Raw genomic sequence first — 15,193 nt, 5'->3', positions numbered from 1 at the left:
GTGAACATGTCCCTCTTGCACGTATTTAATTTATAAAAAAGTTAATGCTAAAAAATGAGTTACATCAATTCGCACTTGAACATAAAATAGTCATGGCTCATAAAGAGCTCAAGATAACAATAACTAGTTACCTACATCTCAACTTATAAATGAACCATAAAATACTAAAGATTGCCACAAAATCCAACGGTGATAGTTTTATTCGGAATAACCACTATCGTCTTACTATCCAACACGTGTTAATCATTAATCTACTCACACAACACCCGACCAATGATCATATTCCACAATTCAAATCAACATTGCAATGCTTCATAAAAATATCCAATATTTCAAAAATAAATCATCAAAATATTGATTCAATTACAATTTAGTTGTTATCTAAATGTGTGTTGCAATAGCCTGTTGAATGGTTTTGAGGAATTGATTAGGCCAAATGGCACCACTATCAAGTTGTAGTGACCATATTTAGAGTTGAAGGTTGTCCACCCCAATTTGGTAGTATACGGACTTTAAACCAATCTTGGATCCATGCGGGGGGGGGTCTTGTTATAATATTATACATAGTAGGTAGTGAATATGAGTGTCCCCCATCCCTCAAGAAAGGTACACTTGGTGGAGGACATGTCACAACCTAGCTAAAGTTTTAAGACTACGAAAGGGTTCCTTGCCTGGGGGATTCACCAAGGGTTATCATATGGTATCACGTGAGTGTAAGGGAGGGGTTATAAAAGGGAAAGGGGAGGAAAGAGAGAAGGGGGGGGGGTATATTTTACAAACCAGGGTCCTATATATAGGGGTAATCTAGGAGCATTTGTTACATGCGAGTGATGCCTCCTTATCACTACTAGTGAATCCCCCAGGGTTCATTGAAATGACCGAGAATTTGAATATATATATTGACCAGTCAGCTTTCTGCTGGCCTCTACTATGCTTCATTCTGCAATCTCATGGCTTCAACTCGTTCTCCATCTTCTTGCATGCCAGCAGCTGCATATATGTTCGCCATTTGGGTATAAATCACAGCATCATTTTTATTTCCTTCAACTGCACGTTCAAAGGCCCATCTCCCAATCTTCACATCTACTTGCTTCTCACAAGCACCTAATAAAGAAGAGTAGGAGATCTCATTCCGAACAGAAAGCTCTTGAAGCACGTGATGAGCTTTTGCCAAAGCACCACACTTTGCATACATATCTACCAAAGCAGTGCATAACATGACATCATTTTGCAGCAGCCCCCGTCGTGCTATCTGGTCATGAATTTGCTCCCCCTTCAAAACTGCTCCTTTACTTCCACATGCTTTCAAAAGGCATACAAATGTCGCTTTATTCGGAGCAAAGCCCTCCTGTTGCATGCACTCATAAGAGCTCAATGCTTGTTCACATAGGCCCTGCTGAGCATACCCTGCAATCAAAGTGTTCCAAGAGATGACATCTCGAACAGAGAGCTCCTTAAGCACTTGTTGTGCATTTGTTAGAGCCCCACACCTTGAATACATGTCAACGAGAGCATTGCCGAGTACAACATTATTTTCAAGCAACCCCTGTCTAGCAATCTCATCATGCAGTTGTTCACCTCTGTCGATTGCTCCTATGCTACCACAAGCTTTCAAAACACATGTAAGAGTCACTGCATTCAAAGGAAGGCCCTCACTTCGCATTTTTTCAAAAGAAATCCAAGCTCTCTCTCCTTGGCCTTGCTGGGCGTAACCTGAGATTAATGTAGACCACGAGACAACATCTCGAACTGAAAGTTTCTCAAGGACTTGCTCTGCTTTTGAGAGATCCCCACACCTAATATACATATCTGCTAAAGCATTGCCAAGCATGGTATCCTCCTTCAATAACCCTTGCATGGCTATCTCTTCATGAATTTGTTCCCCCTTTTCTGTTGCTTTCATGGTACCGCATGCTTTTAACAAACCAAGGAATGTAACTCTATTTGGAGAGAGGCCATCATGCTTCATTTCTTCATAGCAGCAGAAAGCTTGTTCGCCATGACCTTGTTCTGCAAAACCAGAGATAAGTGCCGACCAACAGAACACGTTCCGGACCGGAAGCTCTGCAAGAACTTCACGTGCTTTTGCAAAAGCACCACACTTAACATACATATCAACCAGCGCAGTGCCAACAACATCATCGTTTTTCAGATAACCCAGCCGAACAATTTCATCATGTATTTGTTTTCCCTTGTCAACTGCTCCAATGCAGCCACAGGCTTTCAAAATGCACGTAAATGTCACAACATCTGGACAAACACCTTCACGCTGCATTTGCTCAAAACAGAAGAGTGCTTGCTCACCTTGGCATTGTTGAGCATATCCAGTGATAAGAGCATTCCAAGTCACAACATTACGTAAAGGAAGTTCCTCAAGCACTCGTTGAGCCTTCTCCAGAGCACCGCACTTGGCGTACATATCCACGAGAGCATTGCCCAGCATCACACTCGTTCCCAACAAACCTTGTCTAGCAATCTCATGATGTATTTTTTGTCCCTTATCAGTTGCTCTTATGCTACCACAAGCTTTTAAAATGCACGCAAATGAGATTGTATCTGGCGACACTCCCTTTTGCCGCATTTGTTCAAAACAGTTGAGGGCATCTTGAGCCTGCCCCTGTCGGGCATACCCCGCAATTAGAGCAGTCCAAGAGGTTACATCCCTGCATTTATGCATGTCGAGCAGTTCTTTTGCTGCGCAAAGCTTTCCACATTTCGCATACATGATGACCAAGGCATGGGAGCAGGCTTCAAGCAAGCCCCTTTTTGAAAGGGCATCATGGAGTGTAAGGCCTCTGCGAAGATCCTTGCTTTTGGAGCACGCACACAGCAATGACACAAAGTCAGCAGCCTTCATTGTCTGTGTTTCACATTATGCATGAGTCTCTATTTTGCAACGTTTCTCTGGGATAGGCAGTCCCCGTTAGGCTTTTGGCCAACTTGCCAGAAACCACTTCTTGTATTGACATTTTTTAGGAGGTCAAGGGCGAATTGATGCTCAGTATGGCATCCATGGTTTGCTTCTTCATCCATAGAGACCTCAGAAAGTTCATCACAAAAGCAATTGCTGCCGTAGGCACTTGTGATTGTGTATTTTTGCATCGTAGAGCTAAATTGCCGGTTCCAATCTGAACGACAACATGTTTGCCCCAAGGCAACCAAAGCTGTCGCGGGCGCACGGGTGTGGCGGGCGCACGGGTGTCGCGGGCGCACGGGTGTGTGCGTGCGGGCGCCCCTCTCTCTCTCTCTCTCTCTCTCTCTCTGCGCACGAGGTGGGTGTGTGTGTGTGAAGGGGAATTTTAATTTTTAGAGAAAATTTCCAAAATACCTCTCTAATTTGTGAAAAATTCCAAAATACCCTTGTATTTATTTTGGTTGGATTGTTCAAGATTTTCTAATCTTTAATCCTTTTTGACAATTGAGATCCGTCTTTGAGTGCTTAGCATGTAATTTGTCACAAATTATCTAGCAAAAAAAAGGTGAAGTAATTCATATCCAAAGCCTACATAACCAGCTCGAATTCTAGTTTTAGCATCTTGTATGATAGACAATCTGTCTTCTATGAAAATATGCAAAAGTAAAATAAAATTTGGAGAACTTCACTCTCACAAACAGGGGTATTTTAGGAAATTTGGAAAATTTGACGGGCATTATGGGAATTTATGACAAAATACTCGGGGAATTTTGGGAATTTCCACAAGTTAGAGGGGTATTTTGGTAATTTTTCCTAATTTTTATGTGATTAATGAAAACAACTGGGTTGCTGTTGAACATCTATAAGACATAACACAACACACTCAGATTACTATCAAGCATCTAGCACTCAAGTAAAAATAAGTACAAAGTGCATTGGCAAAATTTAAAAAAGAATTGCATATATGATGATTGATTACCTCTATAGCTGTCTGTAAAATGGTCCAATTTCACGACATTGGCGAACTTTTAAAAAAGAATTGCATGTGTATATATACTCTAAATCAAGCATAGTCAATTTTCTCTTATTTCTCATAGAACTTGAGAGAGAGAAAGAAATGAAATGAAATGTAAATGAAAATGAAATGTTATATTAACATCTTCAAAAGGCCAAAGTGACCTATGAGACCAGAAAGTTACAATGTGGTGGATCTGATACAAAGTCAGAGTAACAAGATGACAAAAATGAAATGACAGAATGACAAAATAAAATACTATGGAATCCTAAACTGCTAGGTGTCACACAGGGGGCATGTCTTGGCCTCTGCTGGTACTCTGTTGTATCTCCTAGTCTCGATTCGCAACAGCTGGTGTGAAGATGTGCGTATCTAGCCAATAGCACATCGTATCCCATGAGACAAGTGGGTGTCCATGTATCTGGGCCTCATCACAAAACCATCCACCGTAAGCTGGAGGAGATGCTCTTTGTAGAAAGCCATCTTCGTGCCCAGCTCCTGTGCTAGCTGTATCCATGTCCTCATGGTGTCTAGCTGAGTCAAGTCCTGGCGGATGAGCCTGGTGATCTCAGACTGTGTAAGAGCCAGAGAGGGTGCATCCAGTGAGTACTAGAAGGGAGGCAATCTGTCTATGTTGAACCCATGCGCCTGAAACCATGATGTCATCTCCCCATACCAACATGATGTATCTCCCTGCATGGCTAACTGTCGAGAGGACTCAAGTCCAAGGCGGGCATATCTGTCTCTGGGAAGTTCCCACATGCGGTGTATGAAGGAGACAGATCTGGTGAGTGCCTCAACCACTAGTGGGGGGGCAGCTAGCTCTGCTCGGACAATATCACGTGGTACTGAAGCCTTGGCTCTAATGAGCCGTGAGATCATAGAGACCAGAGGCTTCTCCATGTCCCCCCATCCATCACTGCGGCCTGTCCTCCCGTGATGATCCAATGAAGGTCCCCAAATCTGAGCTCCATAAAGCAATGCAGAAGCCACCAAAGTGTCAAAGAGCCAGAGCTTCGTCCGAGGCTCCTGAAACTGAACCTGTGAACACATCCTTTCCAATCTACCCAATGCTGCATAGGCTCTGGTCAATCTAGTCTCTGCTGCCCTCCCCGATGAAAATGCTGGCCCACTAAAAACAACTCCGAGGTAAGTGTAAGCATCTGTATACTCCACTGCCTCCTGGCCGTATGTGAATGCTGGCGCTGACCTCCTGATCCACTGTGAGGTGGTATTAAATACCATGATCTTGGTTTTACCAAGGTTGACGGACAAACCACTTTCCTGCGCAAACCTATGCAAAGCATCCAAGTGACGTTGCATCCCCTCTGGAGAGTCCGAGATCAACACAATATCATCAGCATATAACAATAGTGGAATCCATGTCCCTACCAGTTGTGCACCTCTATCACCATCTCTCAATGTAGTCAGAAACCTCATCCACATACATACCAAATAGAGTAGGAGAGAGCGGGCAGCCCTGCTTCACCCCAATAGTGGAGTGAATCGGTGTGGATAGACCCTCTGAGGTGCGTACATGCCCCACTACTGACCTGTATAATGCGATGACCCCCCAAATGAGCTCTGTGGGTACTCCCATGTGCTGTAATCTGCGCATCAATCTAGCTCTGGGCACTGTGTCAAATGCTTTGCGGAAATCCACAAAGCTACAATAGATCCGTCTCCCACGCGATCTGCCCTCCTCAATGATGGCTCTGAGTGTCAAGATATGGTCAAGAGTAGAAAAACCCCTTCTGAACCCTGCCTCCCTCTCTGCCCATCTACTCAGCTGCTGCTTAAGAATAGATGCGTACAACCGTGCCAATGCGTGTCCAATCATGATAGAGCGATAATCCCTAGGCTCCATAGGGTCTCCCAACTTGAAGATAGGTACAATAGTAGATAGGCTCCAAGTATTAGGCAAGCCCTCACACATGGCACGGTTAAACATAATTGCTAGAAGCTCTGCTAGTAGATCTCTGGCATGCGTGAAATGCTCAGCCACTAAGCCATCATGATCGTATGCTCTCCCAGTCCTCATCCTGTCAATAGCCTTCCTCACCATGTCAGCGGTGAAAAAAGAACATTTGTGTGGGCATGGATCGCGGGGGTCGGGAAGGGGGGGCTGCTCAGGAACTGTGTACAGAGATGATGCGTACTGGCCCCAGTCCTCTGTAGAGGTGATGGCGGGGGGGGGGGGGAGTGCTCTTGAAAGAGGCGCATGCCTCACGTGAGTCCTGACTCAAGAATAGCTGGTATAGATCATGCTCTAGGCGAGCCAAAAATGCCCTCTTCTTCCATTGCACTAGGCGTCAGAAGTCAATCTGTGACTATCTGTGAGTGATGTCCCCCAAAAGCACCTCCCTCTAAAGTCTAGCTATAGTGTCCCAGCATTCCTCATCATACCAACTGTTCTGGGGCATGCTCCCCGAGCGGCGTCTCTGCTCAGGCTGGGTATCTGGGTATGCCTCTGCTGCTGCATCATGTAGTGTCTGTGTCAATATAGTAGTAAGCTCCTCCAGAGGTCGCTCTGGCTTCTCTGTGCACAGGCATCTGTAGATCCCATCTATGTATACAGAGTCCGTCTCCTGTGTGAAGGTGTAGCAAGTAGGGGTTGCTGTCTGTAGCCTGTGTGCTACACTAAACTGAAAAGAGATTGTCAACGACATAAGAGCATGATCCACTGCCACACCAACAGGTCAGGGTCCAACCATGAGATCCTGGATACTAGAGATGAGGCTCGGCTGTGCCGTGACATAATCCACTGTGCTGGCTCCATGTCTGTGTGGAAAGCATGTAAAACCCCCCGAAGCGGGAAATCTCTGTAGGCCATTCAAGATGGCCAATCCATGTGCAGTCCCCATGTCTATCAAGTGTTGTCCATACTCATTGTGTTCTCCATCTTGTGAGAGTCTGGATAGGCCTGTCTCTACAACATCCAGCTCTCTCAGCATCTCCTCTGAAGTATCATAAAATACTGTCTGATGATGGGCAGTCCTAGCATTGAAATCCCCTAGAATGATGATGTCACCATCTCTAGAGAACTCCCATATGTCATCATCCAAAATAGAAAAGGGGGACTGTCCTCTGGATGGTGCATACACTGACGTGCTCGGAGGAAAGTAGCAAATAGCAATGTATAGATATCTATCTGTCTCTGCTCTCAGTCTCACCCACATGTACCTAGCTTGCTCATCCCTGCGGGCTATATGTATCAATGGATGCAAATCCTCCCTGAATAACACTGCCACTCCTCCTAATCCCCGCCCTCTGTGCTCTGATCGTGTCTCTTGTCTACAGGCTATCTCCCATCTATATCTACTAATGTGAGGCATAGACTGCCCAGGGGCCTGATGTGTCTCAGAGTAGAAGACGATGTCTCTTCCCATGAAACTATCCTCAAAAGCGCCCACATCAAGTCGCATAGATCCATTACAATTCCAAGTGGCAACTTTGAGTGTGGTCCCATGGGTCTCACACCGTCATGTGGAGCGCCGCTCTACAATCACAACCCAGCCATCTCTGTAGAAGGCCGTCTTTCCCTTCTCGCTTGCTGCTTGAATCTCTGGCATTACCTCTCTCATATGCACAAGCTATGTGAGAGTGAGGTCATCTCCAAGGTATATGCCCATTTTCTTTAGTGTAGGACGCTTCTTCAAGAAGTCCTTCTTTGCCTCCATGGATGGGAAACAGATGATTAAAGCTCTCCCTTTTGAAGTCTCCCCATTGCCTTGTGTCTTCTTCCCCACCCTCCATGCCTTTGTATGAGTAGCCTCACTACCCATCATGCGGAGAATTTCTTCAACTTCCCCTTCCACATCATCTCGGTCTTTAAGACCGGTTACTCTTATATGCAAAGCTCTAGTTTTCCTTCGCTACTCTTCTTCTAGAGTCATATTGATGATTATAGGAGTGGGAACAGATGTGGTTTCTTTCCCTTTCCCTTTCTTAGCGACTTCTATCCATTTCTCAGCCTCATCCGTCTTCTTTTGCGTCTTCGTGATCACATCCATCCACGAAGACGTCTTTACCACCTTCTGTTTCTCCTCCTCTTTGATCATCCGTACCTGCTCCTTGATGACCTTGATTTCCTCTATCACCGAAGGCTAGAATTCCCCGTCCTCTAGTCCACTGCTTGCTCTATCAGCAAGCTCTCGCTTGAGGGCCGAGACCTCTTCTTTAAGTGCTTTGGAGTCCGCCTTAAGTGCTTGTATCTCTGTGTGCAGGTCCTCTTTCTCTTGCTTCCACTACGCGCCTTCATGGAGAAACATTTGAAGAAGGTTGGCCTTCTCTTTCCACCATCCCTCCGTATCTACTTTCCAGTCTTTCATCTCCCTTTCCATTTGTGTTATCCACTTGTTAGTAAGCACAAAAGTTGCTTTCGGATGGGGCTTACACACTGGCGAAGCGCTCATGACCTCCATCAAAAACCCAATCTGCACTTCTGCAAGGCCAACCCACTATGTCCACATCACACATACATCCATGTCCCGCATAATGCATACATATGTTTCCCTCATATCAATCATACATTCTTGATATTTGATTTTCTAATTTTCTGCTAGTTTTTGTCGAAGTTGTTCTACAGGTTTTTGCAATTTCTTTCAAAATTCTCCAATCTGTTGATTTTCCATTGATGCATATGTTATCCTCTGTGGTTGGTACGTTGAGTTGCCTCGTTCGTTGTTGTAGGTCGTTAATGCAGTGCAATAATATTCTCAGTGCAGAGAGAGAGAGAGAGAGAGAGAGAGAGAGAGAGAGAGAGAGAGAGAGAGAGAGAGAGAGAGAGAGAGAGAGAGAGAGAGAGAGAGAGAGAGAGAGAGAGAGACAGAGAGTTATGAGTTGTCATAGTCGGAGGGAGCAAGGAGTCTTGGTTGTCAATAACAGAACGTAGTGCAAAACATATCTGAGGAGAAAAATGTTGGGATAAAGGGTTGTGCTCCTGCTATAGAACGGTTATGCAGAGGAGAACATTGGGCTGCAATATATAAGATGCATTGCCAAACAAGGACATGCGTAGATTCACATCAACCACCTAGGAATAAAGTAACTAGGAAAACAGTAAAGAGTACAGAGTGCATTGAGTATTGCAATACATAAGTCAAATTGCCGAACTGTGAGAAAAGAAGTGTGTTTATTTGATATATAGATTCGATGATCGAGATTGAGCATGCACCAACGAGGAAAACATGTGGCTAAACTAAACTTAAGGAAGCATTGACAAACTCAAAATATACCGAAAGCATCAACAAACTATAAAAATTGAATTGCACTACCAACCGTACGGGTATCGTCCAATTATGCAAGCCGAAGGACAATGTTCGAATCAAGCTACATGAAAGCAATACGGATAGTTAAACATTTCATCTTGCAGTTAGGTGTCATGCCAAGGGCAACCCTAGGGGGTCAAGGACCGGGCCAAGGGCCCCGCTGCCAATGGGAAGGGAATCCTAGGCCAAGAGGCTACAAATAGGGAGGTAGGGAGGAGGATTCATTCATGCAGCTCCCAGGGGTCTTACGCTGGTATCAAAGCAAGCTATTTTAAGGGCCTAACAAGTCGTGGACTCACTGCTTGCATGTTGCATTTGCATGCTCATGCATAGGAGGAGTGTCGTGTGGTGAAGCCCTGGCTAGGTGAGGAGGGAGCCGTGGACAACCGGTGTGTGTAGTGACCCTAGCGAGGGGGGAAGGAGACGACTCGGACCTACACGAAATTAAGCGCACAAGCGCTTGGCGAGTTTGCAAGGACTTGCTCTCAAAATCTCGTCAATGTGCGGCCCGTCGAGAGGCTTTGTATTGAACGCTCTCTTTCTCAATCTCCTGGCGTAAACCCTGTCTTGCCATCGCTCGATAGAGGTGACCCTTTTTTCACATTGAAACGCCCTAAGGCCTTTGTCTTTGGGCACTTAAACTTGACCAAGGGAGGGTGCCCACTGGCCAACCCCCCCCCCTCCCCCCTCCCTCTTTTCATCCTTTTGGCCTTTGTCATCGGCACCTCGTCACTTTTGGCAAAGCCGCCATATTGGTGAGCAACAGACGACGCAGTGAAATTTCAAAAAATTCAAAACACGTAGAAAAATTCAAGAAGAAGCAAGGGTTTTGGTTGTTCCCGTCAACTTCAACAAAAGTCGATGCACGGAATACTTTCCTTCAATGAAGATCTAAAGCATTGAAGAGTCCAAGCATGGCTTTGTTTTTTTCGGCAACCATACATATACAAATTGCGGTTGCTAACGTAATTAGCACGGCTAAGTATTGACATCTGCAGTGTGCGGTGCATACTACGGCTATGGAGTACAGGTACTCTTATTTTTCTTGCTAGCACTGCACATAGTCACCATGGATTTCGACATCAATATGACTTGATTTCAAGCAACATACGCCCAATCCTCCCTAAGATGGCTCGCTGTCGAGAATACTCTCACAAAGGGTACCCACATACCTACGATAGGAGATGACACTTACAAATTTCTTGATATGACATTCTAGACAAAAATCTCCTCAAGCACACCACATCTGTACTTGTTGATCACGGCAGTGCCAAGCATGCAGCTCTTGTCTAAAAAAATCATCGTTGCTTGTATTGGATTCCTATGTAGTGTTAGAAGTGCCTTTGCTTTGCATCCCCAAAACAACCATCCAGAGCTTCGTGGCCCAGTGGGCATATCCCACAATCAATACATTTCAAGAGATGATATTTTTGACATACATGTGGACTGGATGTCGACCAAGGCAGTGCCACATGCCTTCAAGACAAAAGCGTAGGTGATCGCATCTGGAGATATGCCCTCACTTCATATCTACTAAGAACAGCCCCTGACTAGCAATGTCATCGCGGTGAAAGCATAGGTGGTTGCATCTGGAGGTATGCCCTTGATTCGCATCTGTTGAGAACATCCTAGGGCTCCCTAGCCCTACCATATTGATCGACCAAGCTAGTGTCAAGCACGGCATAGATTTTTTGTCATATGTTTACCACTCTCTACATTCGATAATACCACATGCCTTCAAGCTGCAAGCATAGGTCTTCTCCAAATGTCTTTGTTGCTTTCTATCATTCGATTGACCATTCCCTTTTCTCTGATTTCCTTCTTCATCATCAAACATGGCCCCTTAAAGAGCATTCGCGGCGTTGTGCAGAAACCCAATATTGTGTTTCACACATCCTCTTCCTTGTTAAGCCAAAAGGCCAATCTCATCAAGAGTCAGATAGAAGAAGAGATTAATGGTGCATTAGCACCCCCTCTTGCATCCATCACAAGAGTAGCTTCTAGCTTTGGTGGTCATCAACCAACAAAGACATCGCGCACTTATTTGGGCACCCAAATCACAGATTGGATCAGCAGAAGCAAATCCCAATTTGTGATTTCATAGATATAAAGTATCGCCAAGCACAACTTGTTTCTCCAATATTCCTTCTCTAACAATATGATGGTGGTTTCTATCACCCTTATGAAGCTCTCTCTCTCTCTCTCTCTCTCTCTCTCTCTCTCTCTCTCTCTCTCTCTCTCTCTCTCTCTCTCTCTCTCTCTCTCTCTCTCTCTTTCTCTAGTGGATTGTAATGTAATGAGCTCTCTCCTCTCCAGCATGCCCTCATTGAGAGTCATTAGTCCCGTTGGTGCCATGCTCTGTAACTATTAGTAAAGCATGGCACTTGCAGGATGGAAAATGTCAATCAGCACACGTTGTAGGGTGGCTATCAGAGCATGGTACAAGGTGGCTGTCACAGATTTGAGAAGGAAGAGAATGGCACTGTAACTATTGGTAAAGCATGGCACTTGCAGGATGGAAAATGTCAATCAGCACAGGTTGTAGGGTGGCTATCAGAGCATGGTACAAGGTGGTTGTCACATATTTGAGAAGGAAGAGAGAGAGAGAGAGAGAGAGAGAGAGAGAGAGAGAGAGAGAGAGAGAGAGAGAGAGAGAGAGGCTTACCTCATACCAGTGTTGTAGGAAGGATGGGTGCATAGTATAGCAGAGAAGTAACGTTGCTAGGTAGAGGATCTTGAGAACCGTGTGTTTTGCAAGAAGGCTAGCTTGCTACACAGAGGAGGTTGAGAATTGTGTGTTCTGCAAGGAGGTTATCCTGCTAGGCATGGTTGTTGTATGCATAGCGCCGTTTATGAAGGGTTAGCAAGGAAAAGCTAGCGAGGGTCAAAAAGCACAGATTTTCCTATTCTGGATAATAGAGAAATCAATCATTGAAGCATTGAAGAATATGGGTCGTGAAAATTGGGGTAAGGGCAACGACTTACATCATGCCACATGGTCTTCTACATGCTGCAGAAAGCTTAAGAGCACATTAGGCTCACCAAGTAAAGATTGATCAATGCGCAAGTTGGGATTGAACACACCTCATCACTATTGGGAAGTTGGCATTCTACCCATTCTATATAGATTCTAGAAAAATATTGACATTGTCATTGACTTTCTGCCACAAACAATGTTGCAAGCGGCTTTTCGCCCACTGACAATGTGGCAAGCAGTTGGTACTTCACATAAGAGCTGCTTCTCATAGGACTGATAACGACACATTTGATGGGCCTTCTTTTTTCACACCCCCTCTCATACACCTACCCAACATTCTGCTAAATAAAGTTTGGAGTAATTTTCACCTCCAATGTGGAGGGTAGTTGGACCACCCTCTAAACCAAGGAATCGCATCCGGATCCAGATGTAGGTAGTCAAGCTGCATATTGTAGCAAACACTGACCAAATAGTCTACACAGTCAATCTACAAAAGACCTTCAATTGATTGTTGAATCGGTGTATGGGAGTGCATAACCAGAGAAAAGTGAGTCGTGTATTAGGGATGACCCTTTTGCTAAGAGGCTAATTATAGGGCCTCTACAGGCATGCACTCTAAGCGGTATCTTCCTTACCATGAATATTTTGACTCAACCCCCACTATAACAATTCTCAAAAAGTCTCATTTCATCCTTGTGTCTAGGTTGACAAGTATTCTTTCAAGTAGGAGGAAGCAAGACAAGTTGAGTGAAGCAATATCCTACATGAAAACCATGAGGAAATTTATGTTGCACCTCCAAGCATGCTTGTTGGCAGAAGGAAAGTGAGAGGCTCAACTCCATGATTACGTGGAGATGGGGAAGCTAGCTTCCATGACGATAATGACGACAATCTTGAGATTCTGGTTGGTATAGCAATTGAGAAGCGGAAGTGCAAAACAGACCCGGTGGCCTCTACACCAAGACTATGCACAATAACCTCATCATGGGAGGTACACAATAGGGGCACCACTTAGCTTGGAATGCGGCTAGGACACATGGTAAGGTGTTAGTACATAACATAAGGAGAATGTGAGAGAAGGAAGGAGAGAGAGAAAGAGAGAGAGAGAGGAAGAGATCATTAGAGCTTTATTAATATAGGCTTCATAAACACCATACAAACATTCACAAGGAGAATTGCACATAATCAACATCTCACAAGCTCATGTGTGCATGGTAACTCAAACCTCTTAGCCATTAAGAAACCAAAACAAATAACCATAGCCAATATTTTTCCATAGTAGAACTATGAGTGCATAGAGGTGCATACTCAAGGATGTACATATGAGAGCGTGAGTGTTAGAGATTGGTTGTGTGTGTGTTCGTTTACAAAAGAGGAGGCCTCCTTTTATAGGTCAAGAGAGTGATTCGGAGAGAGATTATGAGCAAGAAGAGTTATCACAAAGTAACCTCAGTTAGAGGCATCCCCCCAATGAGAGAGCTCCGTGTGCCCTGCTTATTGACCAATTTCCTCCTAATCGCCTTCATCATGGCGAGCTTTGTCTCCATGCCTCCTTCCATAGCTTGACTCCAAGAGCTTTCTTATACTATTTGAGAGAGTCTTGATAAAATAAGTGGAAATCAAGCAATAGTGGAGAGAAACCTATAAGAAATTATGTGTGTGTAGGGATAACCATGACTTCTTCCCATGTGAACAGATAGGCTCCACCATTTTGGCCATATCTCCCAAACCATAGCTTCAAAAATTATCTTTAAAAAAGGGGACAAAAAGATCAGCTCGACGCCTACAACTTTGCTGTTGAAAACTTTTCCAATTCAGAATGAAAAAATAGAGAAAAATCCCATAAAATTTCCTTCCAAATGTCTTCCAGGTGGTCCCCTCTTGACTCCATGTGAAAGCCTTGTGTCCACAAGTGAATTATGCTTGATTTTGATAGTATTTTGTTGACTCCAACTCCATAATGCATAAGATTCTCCTCCCTTTCACTATTGACTCTTATTCTTCACCTGTAGTGACCGTTGGGTAGAATCAGGATCCAATGAATTTTTGTTTTCATAGGGTTTGTTCCTACCTCTCCTTATCTCCGAGATCGAAATGTGTCAAAACCATAGCTATGTACAAAATATAAACATAAAATTTTTTTTGTGGTTTTAATGCATCAGGACCCTCCTCCTCCACGAAGCCTTGAAGCCTTGCCATACCAAGAGAGAGGAGGTCCAAAATTTGAAAAGTGGCCCTCACAATTAATTTTGAGACTCATAGAAAGACATGATAAATGCTAGCTTTGGAATGCAATTGCGAATGCATTGTTAAAGGCATTTTTAAATTGCATTTTGCATTTTTGGGACTACAAAATGATTACAGTTTATTGTTACATGAACTCATTGTTAAAACAACTCGGTTAGTCGTTGTTGATTCAGCTACCTATTGTTGCTTTTCATTTGATTTGTTGATTTGTTACATTTGATTTATCCAAAGTAATACTAATAGATGGGGGTGACTCAAAAAGATCTCCTCAACTATTGATAGTCTTCATGGGACAAGCTTTCCTTCATGGAAGTTTGCAATGGCTTATATAAACACCTTCTTTGGCTTACCACCAAAGCAAGCCACACAAAAGAAACTCAAAGGTCATGCATCTCCTATTGTTGGGACATTTGTCCCTCAAGTGGGACTCAAAAAATTGAAGGCAATGAATTGATTTTTGAAAATGTGGGGGTCTCACATTAAAAACTCTCTCAAGGTTTCATTTAGTTTTCCAGGTTTTGCTATCACTTTTCTTGGCACTAACTAATTAGCAAGCTTTATCCCATGGTCCATAATTGCTCACAAGAATGTAGGCCTGAGTTACATAGAACATTTTGAATAATGAAAATAATACAAATAATAGGACATACCAAACATACTGGAGGGCTGTTAATTCAATTTAGCCGAATCTCCACAGTTACCTTCACCGAAGGCTTCATATGAGATCTCTCTTACCCTCTAAAAGGCGTATGTAGGATTTGAACACGCAC

At 44.0% G+C, this 15,193-nt stretch overlaps 1 protein-coding gene across 1 annotated transcript; it reads right to left on the bottom strand.

Moving 5' to 3' along the window:
• Window positions 1–794: 794 nt before the first annotated feature.
• On the bottom strand, window positions 795–3,281 carry LOC147423483 (pentatricopeptide repeat-containing protein At2g33680-like). The gene has a single exon (XM_086502129.1). The coding sequence runs from the start codon at window positions 2,855–2,857 to the stop codon at window positions 929–931; it is 1,929 nt and encodes a 642-aa protein (XP_086358255.1). The 5' UTR covers window positions 2,858–3,281; the 3' UTR covers window positions 795–928.
• Between the last annotated feature and the right edge of the window lie 11,912 nt (window positions 3,282–15,193).

Source organism: Adiantum capillus-veneris, chromosome 26 (assembly GCF_014529385.1).
Source record: "Adiantum capillus-veneris isolate H3 chromosome 26, ASM1452938v2, whole genome shotgun sequence".
Taxonomy (NCBI): domain Eukaryota; kingdom Viridiplantae; phylum Streptophyta; class Polypodiopsida; order Polypodiales; family Pteridaceae; genus Adiantum; species Adiantum capillus-veneris.
The sequence above is the reverse complement of the archived record's forward strand: the minus strand, read 5'-3'. Positions and strand labels throughout refer to the sequence as shown.

Coding starts and splice junctions, on each gene's coding strand:
- LOC147423483 (XM_086502129.1), bottom strand. CDS start 2,857: ATGAAGGCTGCTGACTTTGTGTCATTGCTGTGTGCGTGCTCCAAAAGC.